Below are 15,013 nucleotides of genomic sequence, written 5' to 3'. Positions count from 1 at the left end.
CTTACTACCCTAGAAATGCTCAGGGTAAGGTATTAAGAATATATGGTGTGGGAGGCAAGTTGTTAGAAGCAATGAAAAGTTTTTATCGAGGATGTAAGGCATGTGTACGTGTAGGAAGAGAGGAAAGTGATTGGTTCTCAGTGAATGTAGGTTTGCGGCAGGGGTGTGTGATGTCTCCATGGTTGTTTAATTCGTTTATGGATGGTGTTGTTAGTGAGGTGAATGCAAGAGTTTTGGAAAGAGGGGCTAGTATGCAGTCTGTTGTGGATGAGAGAGCTTGGGAAGTGAGTCAGTTGTTGTTCGCTGATGATGCAGCGCTGGTGGTTGATTCATGTGAGAAACTGCAGAAGCTGGTGACTGAGTTTGGTAAAGTGTGTGAAATAAGAAAGCTGAGAGTAAATGTGAATAAGAGCAAGGTTATTAGGTACAGTAGGGTTGAGCGACAAGTAAATTGGGAGGTACGTTTGAATGGAGAAAAGCTGGAGGAAGTGAAGTGTTTTAGATATCTGGGAGTGGATTTGGCAGCGGATGGAACCATGGAAGCGGAAGTAAATCATAGGATGGGGTAGGGGGAGAAAATTCTGGGAGTGTTGAAAAATGTGTGAAAGTCGAGAACATTATCTCGGAAAGCAAAAATGGGTATGTTTGAAGGAAAAGTGGTTCCAACAATGTTATATGGTTGTGAGGTGTGGGCTATGCATAGAGTTTTGCGCAGGAGGATGGATGTGCTGGAAATGAGATGTTTGAAGGACAATATGCTGTGTGAGGTGGTTTGATCGAGTAAGTAATGTAAGGATGAGAGAGATGTGTGGTAATAAAAAGAGTATTGTTCAGAGAGCAGAAGAGGGTGTTTTGAAATGGTTTGGTCACATGGAGAGAATGAGTGAGGAAAGATTGACCAAGAGGATATATATGTGTCAGATGTGGTGGGAATGAGGAGAAGTGGGAGACCAAATTGGAGGTGGAAAGATGGAGTGAAAAAGATTTTGAGTGATCAGGGCCTGAACATGCAGGAGGGTGAAAGCCGTGCAAGGAATAGAGTGAATTGGAACGATATGGTATACCGGGGTTGATATGCTTTCAATGGATTGGACCAGGGCATGTGAAGCGTCTGGGGTAAACCATGGAAAGTTCTGTGGGGCCTGGATGTGGAAAGGGAGCTGTGGTTTCGGTGCATTATTACATGACAGCTATATATATATATATATATATATATATATATATTATTTATTCATCTATTTTGTTTTGTCGCTGTCTCCCGCGTTAGCGAGGTAGCACAAGGAAACAGATGAAAGAATGGCCTAACCCACCCACATACACATGTATATACATACATGTCCACACCCGCAAATACACATACCTATACATCTCAGCGTATACATATATATACACACACAGACATATACATATATACACATGTACATAATATATATTGACTGCCTTTATTCATTCCCATCGTCACCCTGCCACACATGAAATAAAAACCCCCTCCCCCCTCATGTGTGCGAGGTAGCACTAGGAAAAGACAACAAAGGCCACATTCGCTCACACTTGGTCTCTAATTGTCATGTAATTATGCACCGAAACCACAGCTCTGTTTCCACATCCAGGCCCCACAGAACTTTCCATGGTTTACCCCAGATGCTTCACATGCCCTTGTTCAATCCATTGACAGCACGTCGACCCCAGTGTACCTCATCGTTCCAATTTGCTCTATTCCCTGCATGCCTTTCACCCTCCTGCATGTTCAGGCTCCAATCACTCAAAATCTTTTTCACTCCATCTTCCACCTCCAATTTGGTCTGGCCATCTCTCCTACTTGCGTATGTATACTTATGTATAACTGTCTTTTTAAACCAGGTATTTTTGATTACCAGTCGTTTTTTAGCACTTAAATCTACAAGCTCTTCACCATTTCCATTTACAACACTGAACACCCCATGCATGCCAATTATTCCTTCAACTGCCACATTACTCACCTTTGCATTCAAATCACCCATCACTATAACCCGGTCTCGTGCATCAAAACTACTAACACACTCACTCAGCTGCTCCCAAAACACTTGCCTCTCTTGATCTTTCTTTTCATGCCCAGGTGCATATGCACCAATAATCACCCATCTCTCTCCATCCACTTTCAGTTTTACCCATATCAATCTAGAGTTTACTTTCTTACACCCTATCACATACTCTCACCACTCCTGTTTCAGGAGTAGTGCTACTCTTTCCCTTGCTCTTGTCCTCTCACCAACCCCTGACTTTCCTCCCAAAACATTCCCAAACCACTCTTCCCCTTTATCCTTGAGCTTCGTTTCACTCAGAGCCAAAACATCCTGGTTCCTTTCCTCAAATATACTACCTATCTCTCCTTTTTTCTCACCTTGGTTACATCCACACACATTTAGACACCCCAATCTGAACCTTTGAGGAGGATGAGCACTTCCCGCTTGACTCCTTCTTTTGTTTCCCCTTTTAGGAAGTTAAAATACAAGGAGGGGAGGGTTTTTTAGCCCCCCACTCCCGTCCCCTTTAGTCGACTTCTGTGACATGTGAGGAATGCATGGGAAGTATTTTTTCTCCCCTATCCCCAGGGATAAGACAGATTATGTTCTACAGTGTAGAGGTTGAATTTGAAGCTGTGGATGTTCCAGAAATTAACAGAAAAAGAGCTAGGTTGAGTTGTGTTGGAATAGATAAGCTGGGTCTCAGTCATTCATTCTTGCTTTTGAAGTTTTTTTGCAGTCTCTCTCACTTATATCCATTTGCGTGAATGGTTTCCATATGACACAGCAAAATTCAGTTTTTTTCTTATGCATTAAGTATTTGGCCATACCAGTCGCTCATCATGAAAGTTCTCATTTATCATGCCTTTTATTTTTTTGGCTTGATATTATGTATTATCATTTCGCTTCAAGATTTTCATTCATGATAACTTATTATGTTTCCTCTGTATTTTTCTTTGACTACTGGACCTTTGTATGGAGAACTGATATTTTGTAAAGTGCTCCCAAGATTATTAGCTCAAAAATCTTTTCATTAAATTCAATCAGATTCTAGCTGCCCATTTGTAAAATATTTACATCTTTTTCTAATGTTCCTTTTCCTTTGGTGATCCTATTCTTTTACTCAATCATTCTCCCTCTGCAAAATATATGACTGTTCTTTTTATCTCTCCTTCTTTGTTGAAATTATGAAGATATTCTAGATAATTCTGAAGCTAATCTATACCATTCCTTGTGGTACTTCAGAGAGAATATTTTCCTCTTGAGACATGGTTCCATTTACACCCACTTTGAATTTTATGTTAGTTGAAAATTCTTTGATCCATTTTCCTAGATTACCTTTGATGTTTTGTTTTGCTCCAATAAAGTTCTGTAGTTTTCTTTGTCAAATGTTTTTCCAAAGTTTAGAAAAATTGTCTCTTCTCTTTCCTCCAAATTGTTTCTTTTATATTATTATTATTATACTTTGTCACGGTCTCCCGCGTTTGCGAGGTAGCGCAAGGAAACAGACGAAAGAAATGGCCCAACCCACCCCCATACACATGTATATACATACGTCCACACACGCAAATATACATACCTACACAGCTTTCCATGGTTTACCCCAGACGCTTCACATGCCTTGATTCAATCCACTGACAGCACGTCAACCCCGGTATACCACATCGCTCCAATTCACTCTATTCCTTGCCCTCCTTTCACCCTCCTGCATGTTCAGGCCCCGATCACACAAAATCTTTTTCACTCCATCTTTCCACCTCCAATTTGGTCTCCCTCTTCTCCTCGTTCCCTCCACCTCCGACACATATATCCTCTTGGTCAATCTTTCCTCACTCATTCTCTCCATGTGCCCAAACCACTTCAAAACACCCTCTTCTGCTCTCTCAACCACGCTCTTTTTATTTCCACACATCTCTCTTACCCTTACGTTACTCACTCGATCAAACCACCTCACACCACACATTGTCCTCAAACATCTCATTTCCAGCACATCCACCCTCCTGCGCACAACTCTATCCATAGCCCACGCCTCGCAACCATACAACATTGTTGGAACCACTATTCCTTCAAACATACCCATTTTTGCTTTCCGAGATAATGTTCTCGACTTCCACACATTCTTCAAGGCCCCCAGAATTTTCGCCCCCTCCCCCACCCTATGATCCACTTCCGCTTCCATGGTTCCATCCGCTGCCAGATCCACTCCCAGATATATATTATTTATATTATAAGATTTATATTATTATAGCAAGGTAAATGATGAATTTGTTTTTACCTGGCACAGTTCCAGAAGGCAGAGGTGGAAAAAGATTAAGAGTATGTTTTGTAGATGACATGAGGAAATAGAAAGAATAGTTATTGAAAGAATGATGAAGACATTGTAATTGTACAAAGAAAATATGCATGAATAAAATGCTGCTCATGCAACTTTCATCAAATATGGACATTTGACATTGCTGCAAGTCTTCTAGCTCATACTTATGCATCTTACTGCTCTTAATCACATATTTAAGGCCATAAGTATCAAGCTCTGCATTTTAACGGTTTTACTATTGTGTCCAATGACATTGCCACAGCTGAGATGTTGATGTAATCAGTATTGTTTTAGGATTATTCACTAAGTAATTTTATTCTAAAATTTTGCATTTACTATTTTGTTATGTTATAGTTTGGTGTTTGTTATCATCCCTGTTGAAATTATTTGTTTTATTTTTCAGCTGTCATCTCAAATAACAAGTAGAGGGCGGGTATTGTTGAATATGATTCAGCTGGATACTGTCAGTGTGGATCTGCTTACACTCACCCCTATATCTTATGAAGCATATATATCGAGCTTTGGACACTCAAATAGGCAACAGGTGAGTGAATGCTGCTAAGTAAAGCATTGTCCTATTCAGTGGCTTCCATGGTAATGATGAACTTTTTTTCATGATTGTTTGTTGGATTGAGCTTGAATCAGAATTTCGCTAATGAATCAATATTTAAAATCATGAAAAATGTTTTTCTATTAAAGACTACAAGCATGCACTGAAGAGCATTTTTTATGTCATATAAAGAACCTCCATTTCATAATGTGTACAAATTTAAGATACTAGTACATTGACAATGCATTTTGAAATGAAAGTATGGAAGTTCAACATATACGAAAATACATGCAGGAGGCTGATTCAGGTGAGAAACTGCAGAAGTTGGTGACTGAGTTTAGTAAAGTGTGTGAAAGAAGAAAGTTGAAAGTAAATGTGAATAAGGGAAAGGTTATCAGGTTCAGTAGGGTTGAGGGACAAGTTAATTGGGATGTACGTTTGAATGGAGAAAAGCTGGAGGAACTCAAATGTTTTAGATATCTGGGAGCGGACTCAGCAGCGGATGGAACCCTGGAAGCGGAAGTGAGTCACAGGATGGGGGATTGGGCGAAGGATCTGGGAGTGTTGAAGAATATGTGGAAGGCGAGAACGTTATCTCGGAAAGGAAAAATGAGTATGTTTAAAGGAATAGTGGCTCCAACAGTTTCATATGGTTGCGAGGCTTGGGCTATAGATAGGGTTGTGCAGAGGAGGGTGGATGTGTTGGAAATGAAATGTCTGAGGACAGTATGTGATGTGAGGTGGTTTGATCGAGTAAGTAATGAAAGTGTAAGAGAGATGTGTGGTAACAAGGGGAGTTTGGTTGAGAGAGCAGAAGAGGGTGTGTTGAAATTGTTTAGACACATGGAGGCAACGAGCAAGGAAAGATTGACAAAGAGGATACTTGTGTCAGAGGTGGAGGGAAGAAAGAGAAGTGGGAGATCAAATTGGAGGTGGAAGGATGGAGTGAAAAAGAATTTAAGCAATCGAGGCCTGAACATACAGGAGGGTGAAAGGTGTACAACGAATAGAGTGAATTGGAACAATATCATATACTGGGATCGATGTGCTGTCAGTGGATTGAACCAGGGCATTTAGAGTGTCTGGGGTAAACCATGGAAAGTTTTGTAGGGACTGGATGTGGAAAGGGAGCTTTAGTTTCGGTGCATTACACATAACAGCTAGAGTGAGTGTGAACGAATGTGGACTTTGTTGTCTTTTCTTAGGGCTACCTCGCACGCGTGGGGGCAAAGGGGTACTGTTTTTCATATGTGATGGGGTGATGATGGGAATGGATGAAGGCAGCAAGTATTAATATGTACATGTGTATATATATGTTTATGTCTCTGTCTCTGTTTGGTAAAGTGTGTGGAAGAAGAAAGTTAAGAGTAATGTGAATAAGAGCAAGGTTATTAGGTACATTAGGGTTGAGGGTCAAGTCAATTGGGAGGTGAGTTTGAATGGAGAAAAACTGGAGGAAGTAAAGTGTTTTAGATATCTGGGAGTGGATCTGGCAGCGGATGGAACCATGGAAGCGGAAGTGGATCATAGGGTGGGGGAGGGGGCGAAAATTCTGGGGGCCTTGAAGAATGTGTGGAAGTCGAGAACATTATCTCGGAAAGCAAAAATGGGTATGTTTGAAGGAATAGTGGTTCCAACAATGTTGTATGGTTGCGAGGCGTGGGCTATGGATAGAGTTGTGCGCAGGAGGATGGATGTGTTGGAAATGAGATGTTTGAGGACAATGTGTGGTGTGAGGTGGTTTGATCGAGTGAGTAACGTAAGGGTAAGAGAGATATGTGGAAATAAAAAGAGCGTGGTTGAGAGAGCAGAAGAGGGTGTTTTGAAATGGTTTGGGCACATGGAGAGAATGAGTGAGGAAAGATTGACCAAGAGGATATATGTGTCGGAGGTGGAGGGAACGAGGAGAGGAGGGAGACCAAATTGGAGGTGGAAAGATGGAGTGAAAAAGATTTTGTGTGATCGGGGCCTGAACATGCAGGAGGGTGAAAGGCGGGCAGTTAATAGAGTGAATTGGATCGATGTGGTATACCGGGGTTGACGTGCTGTCAGTGGATTGAATCAGGGCATGTGAAGCGTCTGGGGTAAACCATGGAAAGTTGTGTGGGGCCTGGATGTGTAAAGGGAGCTGTGGTTTTGGGTATTATGGCGTGACAGCTGGAGACTGAGTTTGAACGAATGGGGCCTTTGTTTTATTTTCCTAGTGCTACCTCGCACACATGAGGGGGGAGGGGGATGGTATTCCATGTGTGGCGAGGTGGCGATGGGAATGAATAGGGGCAGGCAGTGTGAATTGTGTGCGTGGGTATATATATATGTGTCTGTGTGTGTATACATATGTGTGCATTGAGATGTATAGGTATGTATATTTGCGTGTGTGTGTGCACATTCTGTATGGGGATGGGTTGTGCCATTTCTTTCGTCTGTTTCCTTGCGCTACCTCGCAAACGCGGGAGACAGCGACAAAGCAAAATAAATAAATAAGTGTATATATATATATGTATATATATATATATATATATATATATATATATATATATATATATATATAGACATATATATATATATATAGACATATATATATATATATAGACATATATATATATATATATATATATATATATATATATATATATATATATATATATATATATATATATATATAGACATATATATATATATAGACATATATATATATATAGACATTGAAGCTTATTGATACAGTGGTGAAATTGATGAGAACTGCTATTGACGTTTGTGTGAATAAATTGTACATTTCCTTTTCCATAGCCAGAGGTTGAACCATTATGTGACATTCTTTTTTTTCATTCATTTCAATCTAAAAGTTTGTTTTCTAAATTGTTTCTTACATTTTTCATATGTATATATATGTATGTGTGTGTGTGTGTGTGTATGTGCGTGTGTGTGTGTATGTGTGTGTGTGTGTATATGTATATTTTTTTTTTTTTTTTTTTTTTTTATACTTTGTCGCTGTCTCCCGCGTTTGCGAGGTAGCGCAAGGAAACAGACGAAAGAAATGGCCCAACCCCCCCCCCATACACATGTACATACACATGTCCACACACGCAAATATACATACCTACACAGCTTTCCATGGTTTACCCCAGACGCTTCACATGCCTTGATTCAATCCACTGACAGCACGTCAACCCCTGTATACCACATCGCTCCAATTCACTCTATTCCTTGCCCTCCTTTCACCCTCCTGCATGTTCAGGCCCCGATCACACAAAATCTTTTTCACTCCATCTTTCCACCTCCAATTTGGTCTCCCTCTTCTCCTCGTTCCCTCCACCTCCGACACATATATCCTCTTGGTCAATCTTTCCTCACTCATTCTCTCCATGTGCCCAAACCATTTCAAAACACCCTCTTCTGCTCTCTCAACCACGCTCTTTTTATTTCCACACATCTCTCTTACCCTTACGTTACTTACTCGATCAAACCACCTCACACCACACATTTTCCTCAAACATCTCATTTCCAGCACATCCATCCTCCTGCGCACATCTCTATCCATAGCCCACGCCTCGCAACCATACAACATTGTTGGTACCACTATTCCTTCAAACATACCCATTTTTGCTTTCCGAGATAATGTTCTCGACTTCCACACATTTTTCAAGGCTCCCAAAATTTTCGCCCCCTCCCCCACCCTATGATCCACTTCCGCTTCCATGGTTCCATCCGCTGACAGATCCACTCCCAGATATCTAAAACACTTCACTTCCTCCAGTTTTTCTCCATTCAAACTCACCTCCCAATTGACTTGACCCTCACCCCTACTGTACCTAATAACCTTGCTCTTATTCACATTTACTCTTAACTTTCTTCTTCCACACACTTTACCAAACTCAGTCACCAGCTTCTGCAGTTTCTCACATGAATCAGCCACCAGCGCTGTATCATCAGCGAACAACAACTGACTCACTTCCCAAGCTCTCTCATCCCCAACAGACTTCATACTTGCCCCTCTTTCCAAAACTCTTGCATTTACCTCCCTAACAACCCCATCCATAAACAAATTAAACAACCATGGAGACATCACACACCCCTGCCGCAAACCTACATTCACTGAGAACCAATCACTTTCCTCTCTTCCTACACGTACACATGCCTTACATCCTCGATAAAAACTTTTCACTGCTTCTAACAACTTGCCTCCCACACCATATATTCTTAATACCTTCCACAGAGCATCTCTATCAACTCTATCATATGCCTTCTCCAGATCCATAAATGCTACATACAAATCCATTTGCTTTTCTAAGTATTTCTCACATACATTCTTCAAAGCAAACACCTGATCCACACATCCTCTACCACTTCTGAAACCGCACTGCTCTTCCCCAATCTGATGCTCTGTACATGCCTTCACCCTCTCAATCAATACCCTCCCATATAATTTACCAGGAATACTCAACAAACTTATACCTCTGTAATTTGAGCACTCACTCTTATCCCCTTTGCCTTTGTACAATGGCACTATGCACGCATTCCGCCAATCCTCAGGCACCTCACCATGAGTCATACATACATTAAATAACCTTACCAACCAGTCAACAATACAGTCACCCCCTTTTTTAATAAATTCCACTGCAATACCATCCAAACCTGCTGCCTTGCCGGCTTTCATCTTCCGCAAAGCTTTTACTACCTCTTCTCTGTTTACCAAATCATTTTCCCTAACCCTCTCACTTTGCACACCACCTCGACCAAAACACCCTATATCTGCCACTCTGTCATGTATATGTATATATATATGTATATTATCCCTGGGATAGGGGTGAAAGAATACTTCCCACGTATTCCTCGCGTGTCGTAGAAAGCGACTAGAGGGGACGGGAGCGGGGGGCCGGAAATCCTCCCCTCCTTGTATTAACTTTCTAAAATGGGAAACAGAAGAAGGAGTCACGCGGGGAGTGATCATCCTCCTCGAAGGCTCAGAGTGGGGTGCCTAAATGTGTTTGGATGTAACCAAGATGTGAAAAAAGGAGAGATAGGTAGTATGTTTGAGGAAAGGAACCTGGATGTTTTGGCTCTGAGTGAAACGAAGCTCAAGTGTAAAGGGGAAGAGTGGTTTGGAAATGTCTGGGGAGTGAAGTCAGGGGTTAGTGAGAGGACAAGAGCAAGGGAAGGAGTAGCAATACTCCTGAAACAGGAGTTGTGGGAGTATGTGATAGAATGTAAGAAAGTAAATTCTCGATTAATATGGGTAAAATTGAAAGTTGATGGAGAGAGGTGGGTGATTATTGGTGCATATGCACCTGGGCATGAGAAGAAAGATCAAGAGAGGCAAGTGTTTTGGGAGCAGCTGAATGAGTGTGTTAGTGGTTTTGATGCACGAGACCGGGTTATAGTGATGGGTGATTTGAATGCAAAGGTGAGTAATGTGGCAGTTGAGGGAATAATTGGTATACATGGGGTGTTCAGTGTTGTAAATGGAAATGGTGAAGAGCTTGTAGATTTATGTGCTGAAAAAGGACTGATGATTGGGAATACCTGGTTTAAAAAGCGAGATATACATAAGTATACTTATGTAAGTAGGAGAGATGGCCAGAGAGCGTTATTGGATTACGTGTTAATTGACAGGCGTGCGAAAGAGAGACTTTTGGATGTTAATGTGCTGAGAGGTGCAACTGGAGGGATGTCTGATCATTATCTTGTGGAGGCTAAGGTGAAGATTAGTATGGGTTTTCAGAAAAGAGGAGTGAATGTTGGGGTGAAGAAGGTGGTGAGAGTGAGTGAGCTTGGGAAGGAGACCTGTGTGGGGAAGTACCAGGAGAGACTGTGTACAGAATGGAAAAAGGTGAGAACAATGGAAGTAAGGGGAGTGGGGGAGGAATGGGATGTATTTAGGGAATCAGTGATGGATTGCGCAAAAGATGCTTGTGGCATGAGAAGAGTGGGAGGTGGGCTGTTTAGAAAGGGTAGTGAGTGGTGGGATGAAGAAGTAAGAGTATTAGTGAAAGAGAAGAGAGAGGCATTTGGACGATTTTTGCAGGGAAAAAATGCAATTGAGTGGGAGAAGTATAAAAGAAAGAGACAGGAGGTCAAGAGAAAGGTGCAAGAGGTGAAAAAAAGGGCAAATGAGAGTTGGGGTGAGAGACTATCAGTAAATTTTAGGGAGAATAAAAAGATGTTCTGGAAGGAGGTAAATAGGGTGCGTAAGACAAGGGAGCAAATGGGAACTTCAGTGAAGGGCGTAAATGGGGAGGTGATAACAAGTAGCGGTGATGTGAGAAGGAGATGGAATGAGTATTTTGAAGGTTTGTTGAATGTGTCTGATGACAGAGTGGCAGATATAGGGTGTTTTGGTCGAGGTGGTGTGCAAAGTGAGAGGGTTAGGGAAAATGATTTGGTAAACAGAGAAGAGGTAGTAAAAGCTTTGCGGAAGATGAAAGCCGGCAAGGCAGCAGGTTTGGATGGTATTGCAGTGGAATTTATTAAAAAGGGGGGTGACTGTATTGTTGACTGGTTGGTAAGGTTATTTAATGTATGTATGACTCATGGTGAGGTGCCTGAGGATTGGCGGAATGCGTGCATAGTGCCATTGTACAAAGGCAAAGGGGATAAGAGTGAGTGCTCAAATTACAGAGGTATAAGTTTGTTGAGTATTCCTGGTAAATTATATGGGAGGGTATTGATTGAGAGGGTGAAGGCATGTACAGAGCATCAGATTGGGGAAGAGCAGTGCGGTTTCAGAAGTGGTAGAGGATGTGTGGATCAGGTGTTTGCTTTGAAGAATGTATGTGAGAAATACTTAGAAAAGCAAATGGATTTGTATGTAGCATTTATGGATCTGGAGAAGGCATATGATAGAGTTGATAGAGATGCTCTGTGGAAGGTATTAAGAATATATGGTGTGGGAGGCAAGTTGTTAGAAGCAGTGAAAAGTTTTTATCGAGGATGTAAGGGATGTGTACGTGTAGGAAGAGAGGAAAGTGATTGGTTCTCAGTGAATGTAGGTTTGCGGCAGGGGTGTGTGATGTCTCCATGGTTGTTTAATTTGTTTATGGATGGGGTTGTTAGGGAGGTAAATGCAAGAGTCCTGGAAAGAGGGGCAAGTATGAAGTCTGTTGGGGATGAGAGAGCTTGGGAAGTGAGTCAGTTGTTGTTCGCTGATGATACAGCGCTGGTGGCTGATTCATGTGAGAAACTGCAGAAGCTGGTGACTGAGTTTGGTAAAGTGTGTGGAAGAAGAAAGTTAAGAGTAAATGTGAATAAGAGCAAGGTTATTAGGTACAGTAGGGGTGAGGGTCAAGTCAATTGGGAGGTGAGTTTGAATGGAGAAAAACTGGAGGAAGTGAAGTGTTTTAGATATCTGGGAGTGGATCTGTCAGCGGATGGAACCGTGGAAGCGGAAGTGGATCATAGGGTGGGGGAGGGGGCGAAAATTTTGGGAGCCTTCAAAAATGTGTGGAAGTCGAGAACATTATCTCGGAAAGCAAAAATGGGTATGTTTGAAGGAATAGTGGTTCCAACAATGTTGTATGGTTGCGAGGCGTGGGCTATGGATAGAGATGTGCGCAGGAGGATGGATGTGCTGGAAATGAGATGTTTGAGGACAATGTGTGGTGTGAGGTGGTTTGAGCGAGTGAGTAACGTAAGGGTAAGAGAGATGTGTGGAAATAAAAAGAGCGTGGTTGAGAGAGCAGAAGAGGGTGTTTTGAAATGGTTTGGGCACATGGAGAGAATGAGTGAGGAAAGATTGACCAAGAGGATATATGTGTCGGAGGTGGAGGGAACGAGGAGAAGAGGGAGACCAAATTGGAGGTGGAAAGATGGAGTGAAAAAGATTTTGTGTGATCGGGGCCTGAACATGCAGGAGGGTAAAAGGAGGGCAAGGAATAGAGTGAATTGGAGCGATGTGGTATACAGGGGTTGACGTGCTGTCAGTGGATTGAATCAAGGCATGTGAAGCGTCTGGGGTAAACCATGGAAAGCTGTGTAGGTATGTATATTTGCGTGTGTGGACGTATGTACATGTGTATGGGGGGGGGGTTGGGCCATTTCTTTCGTCTGTTTCCTTGCGCTACCTCGCAAACGCGGGAGACAGCGACAAAGTATAAAAAAAAAAAAAAAAAAAAAAAAAAAATATATATATATATATATATATATATATATATATATATATATTTTTTTTTTTTTTCATACTATTCGCTATTTCCCGCGATAGCGAGGTAGCGTTAAGAACAGAGGACTTGGCCTTTTTTGGAATATCCTCACCTGGCCGCCTCTGTTCCTTCTTTTGGAAAATTAAAAAAAAAAAAAAAAAAAAAGAGAGAGGGGAGGATTTCCAGCCCCCCGCTCCCTCCCCTTTTAGTCGCCTTCTACGACACGCAGGGAATACGTGGGATGTATTCCTAATCCCCTATCCCCAGGGATAATATATATATATATATATATATATATATATATATATATATATATATATATATATATATATATATATATATATATATATATATTTTTTTTGTCGCTGTCTCCCGCATTTGCGAGGTAGCGCAAGGAAACAGACGAAAGAAATGGCCCAACCCACCCCCATACACATGTATATACATATGTCCACACACACAAATATACATACCTACACAACTTTCCATGGTTTACCCCAGACGCTTCACATGCCTTGATTCAATCCACCGACAGCACGTAAACCCCGGTATACCACATCGCTCCAATTCACTCTATTCCTTGCCCTCCTTTCACCCTCCTGCATGTTCAGGCCCCGATCACACAAAATCTTTTTCACTCCATCTTTCCAGCTCCAATTTGGTCTCCCTCTTCTCCTCGTTCCCTCCACCTCCGACACATATATTCTCTTGGTCAATCTTTCCTCACTCATTCTCTCCATGTGCCCGAACCATTTCAAAACACCCTCTTCTGCTCTCTCAACCACGCTCTTTTTATTTCCACACATCTCTCTTACCCTTACGCTACTTACTCGATCAAACCACCTCACACCACACATTGTCCTCAAAAACATCTCATTTCCAGCACATCCATCCTCCTGCGCACAACTCTATCCATTCGCCCCCTCCCCCGCCCTATGATCCACTTCCGCTTTCATGGTTCCATCCGCTGCCAGATCCACTCCCAGATATCTAAAACAATTCACTTCCTCCAGTTTTTCTCCATTCAAACTCACCTCCCAATTGACTTGACCCTCAACCCTACTGTACCTAATAACTTTGCTCTTATTCACATTTACTCTTAACTTTCTTCTTTCACACACTTTACCAAACTCAGTCACCAGCTTCTGCAGTTTCTCACATGAATCAGCCACCAGCGCTGTATCATCAGCGAACAACAACTGACTCACTTCCCAAGCTCTCTCATCCCCAACAGACTTCATACTTACCCCTCTTTCCAAAACTCTTGCATTCACCTCCCTAACAACCCCATCCATAAACAAATTAAACAACCATGGAGACATCACACACCCCTGCCACAAACCTACATTCACTGAGATCCAATCACTTTCCTCTCTTCCTACATGTACACATGCCTTACATCCTCGATAAAAACTTTTCACTGCTTCTAACAACTTGCCTCCCACACCATATATTCTTAATACCTTCCACAGAACATCTCTATCAACTCTATCATATGCCTTCTCCAGATCCATAAATGCTACATACAAATCCATTTGCTTTTCTAAGTATTTCTCACATACATTCTTCAAAGCAAACACCTAATCCACACATCCTCTACCATTTCTGAAACCACACTGTTCATCCCCAATCTGATGCTCTGTACATGCCTTCACCCTCTCAATCAATATCCTCCCATATAATTTACCAGGAATACTCAACAAACTTATACCTCTGTAATTTGAGCACTCACTCTTATCCCCTTTGCCTTTGTACAATGGCACTATGCACGCATTCCGCCAATCCTCAGGCACCTGACCATGAGTCATACATACATTAAATAACCTTACCAACCAGTCAACAATACAGTCACCCCCTTTTTTAATAAATTCCACTGCAATACCATCCAAACCTGCTGCCTTGCCGGCTTTCATCTTCCGCAAAGCTTTTACTACCTCTTCTCTATTTACCAAATCATTTTCCCTAACCCTCTCACTTTGCACACCACCTCGACCAAAACACCCTATAT

The 15,013-nt window shown here is 41.8% G+C and overlaps 1 protein-coding gene across 2 annotated transcripts in view; it reads left to right on the top strand.

Annotated features, from left to right (window-relative positions):
- The window catches only part of LOC139757449 (uncharacterized), a 652,064-nt gene that overhangs the window by 258,698 nt on the left and 378,353 nt on the right, over positions 1-15,013 (top strand). For both annotated transcript variants that reach the window (XM_071677974.1, XM_071677975.1), the window contains exon 9: positions 4,721-4,861. In XM_071677974.1, coding sequence (XP_071534075.1) covers positions 4,721-4,861 — 141 coding nt within the window. The remainder of the gene's footprint in view (positions 1-4,720; positions 4,862-15,013) is intronic.

This window comes from Panulirus ornatus, chromosome 26, assembly GCF_036320965.1.
Source record: "Panulirus ornatus isolate Po-2019 chromosome 26, ASM3632096v1, whole genome shotgun sequence".
In the NCBI taxonomy this organism is placed as follows: domain Eukaryota; kingdom Metazoa; phylum Arthropoda; class Malacostraca; order Decapoda; family Palinuridae; genus Panulirus; species Panulirus ornatus.
This window is presented reverse-complemented; position numbering and strand designations above follow the sequence as displayed.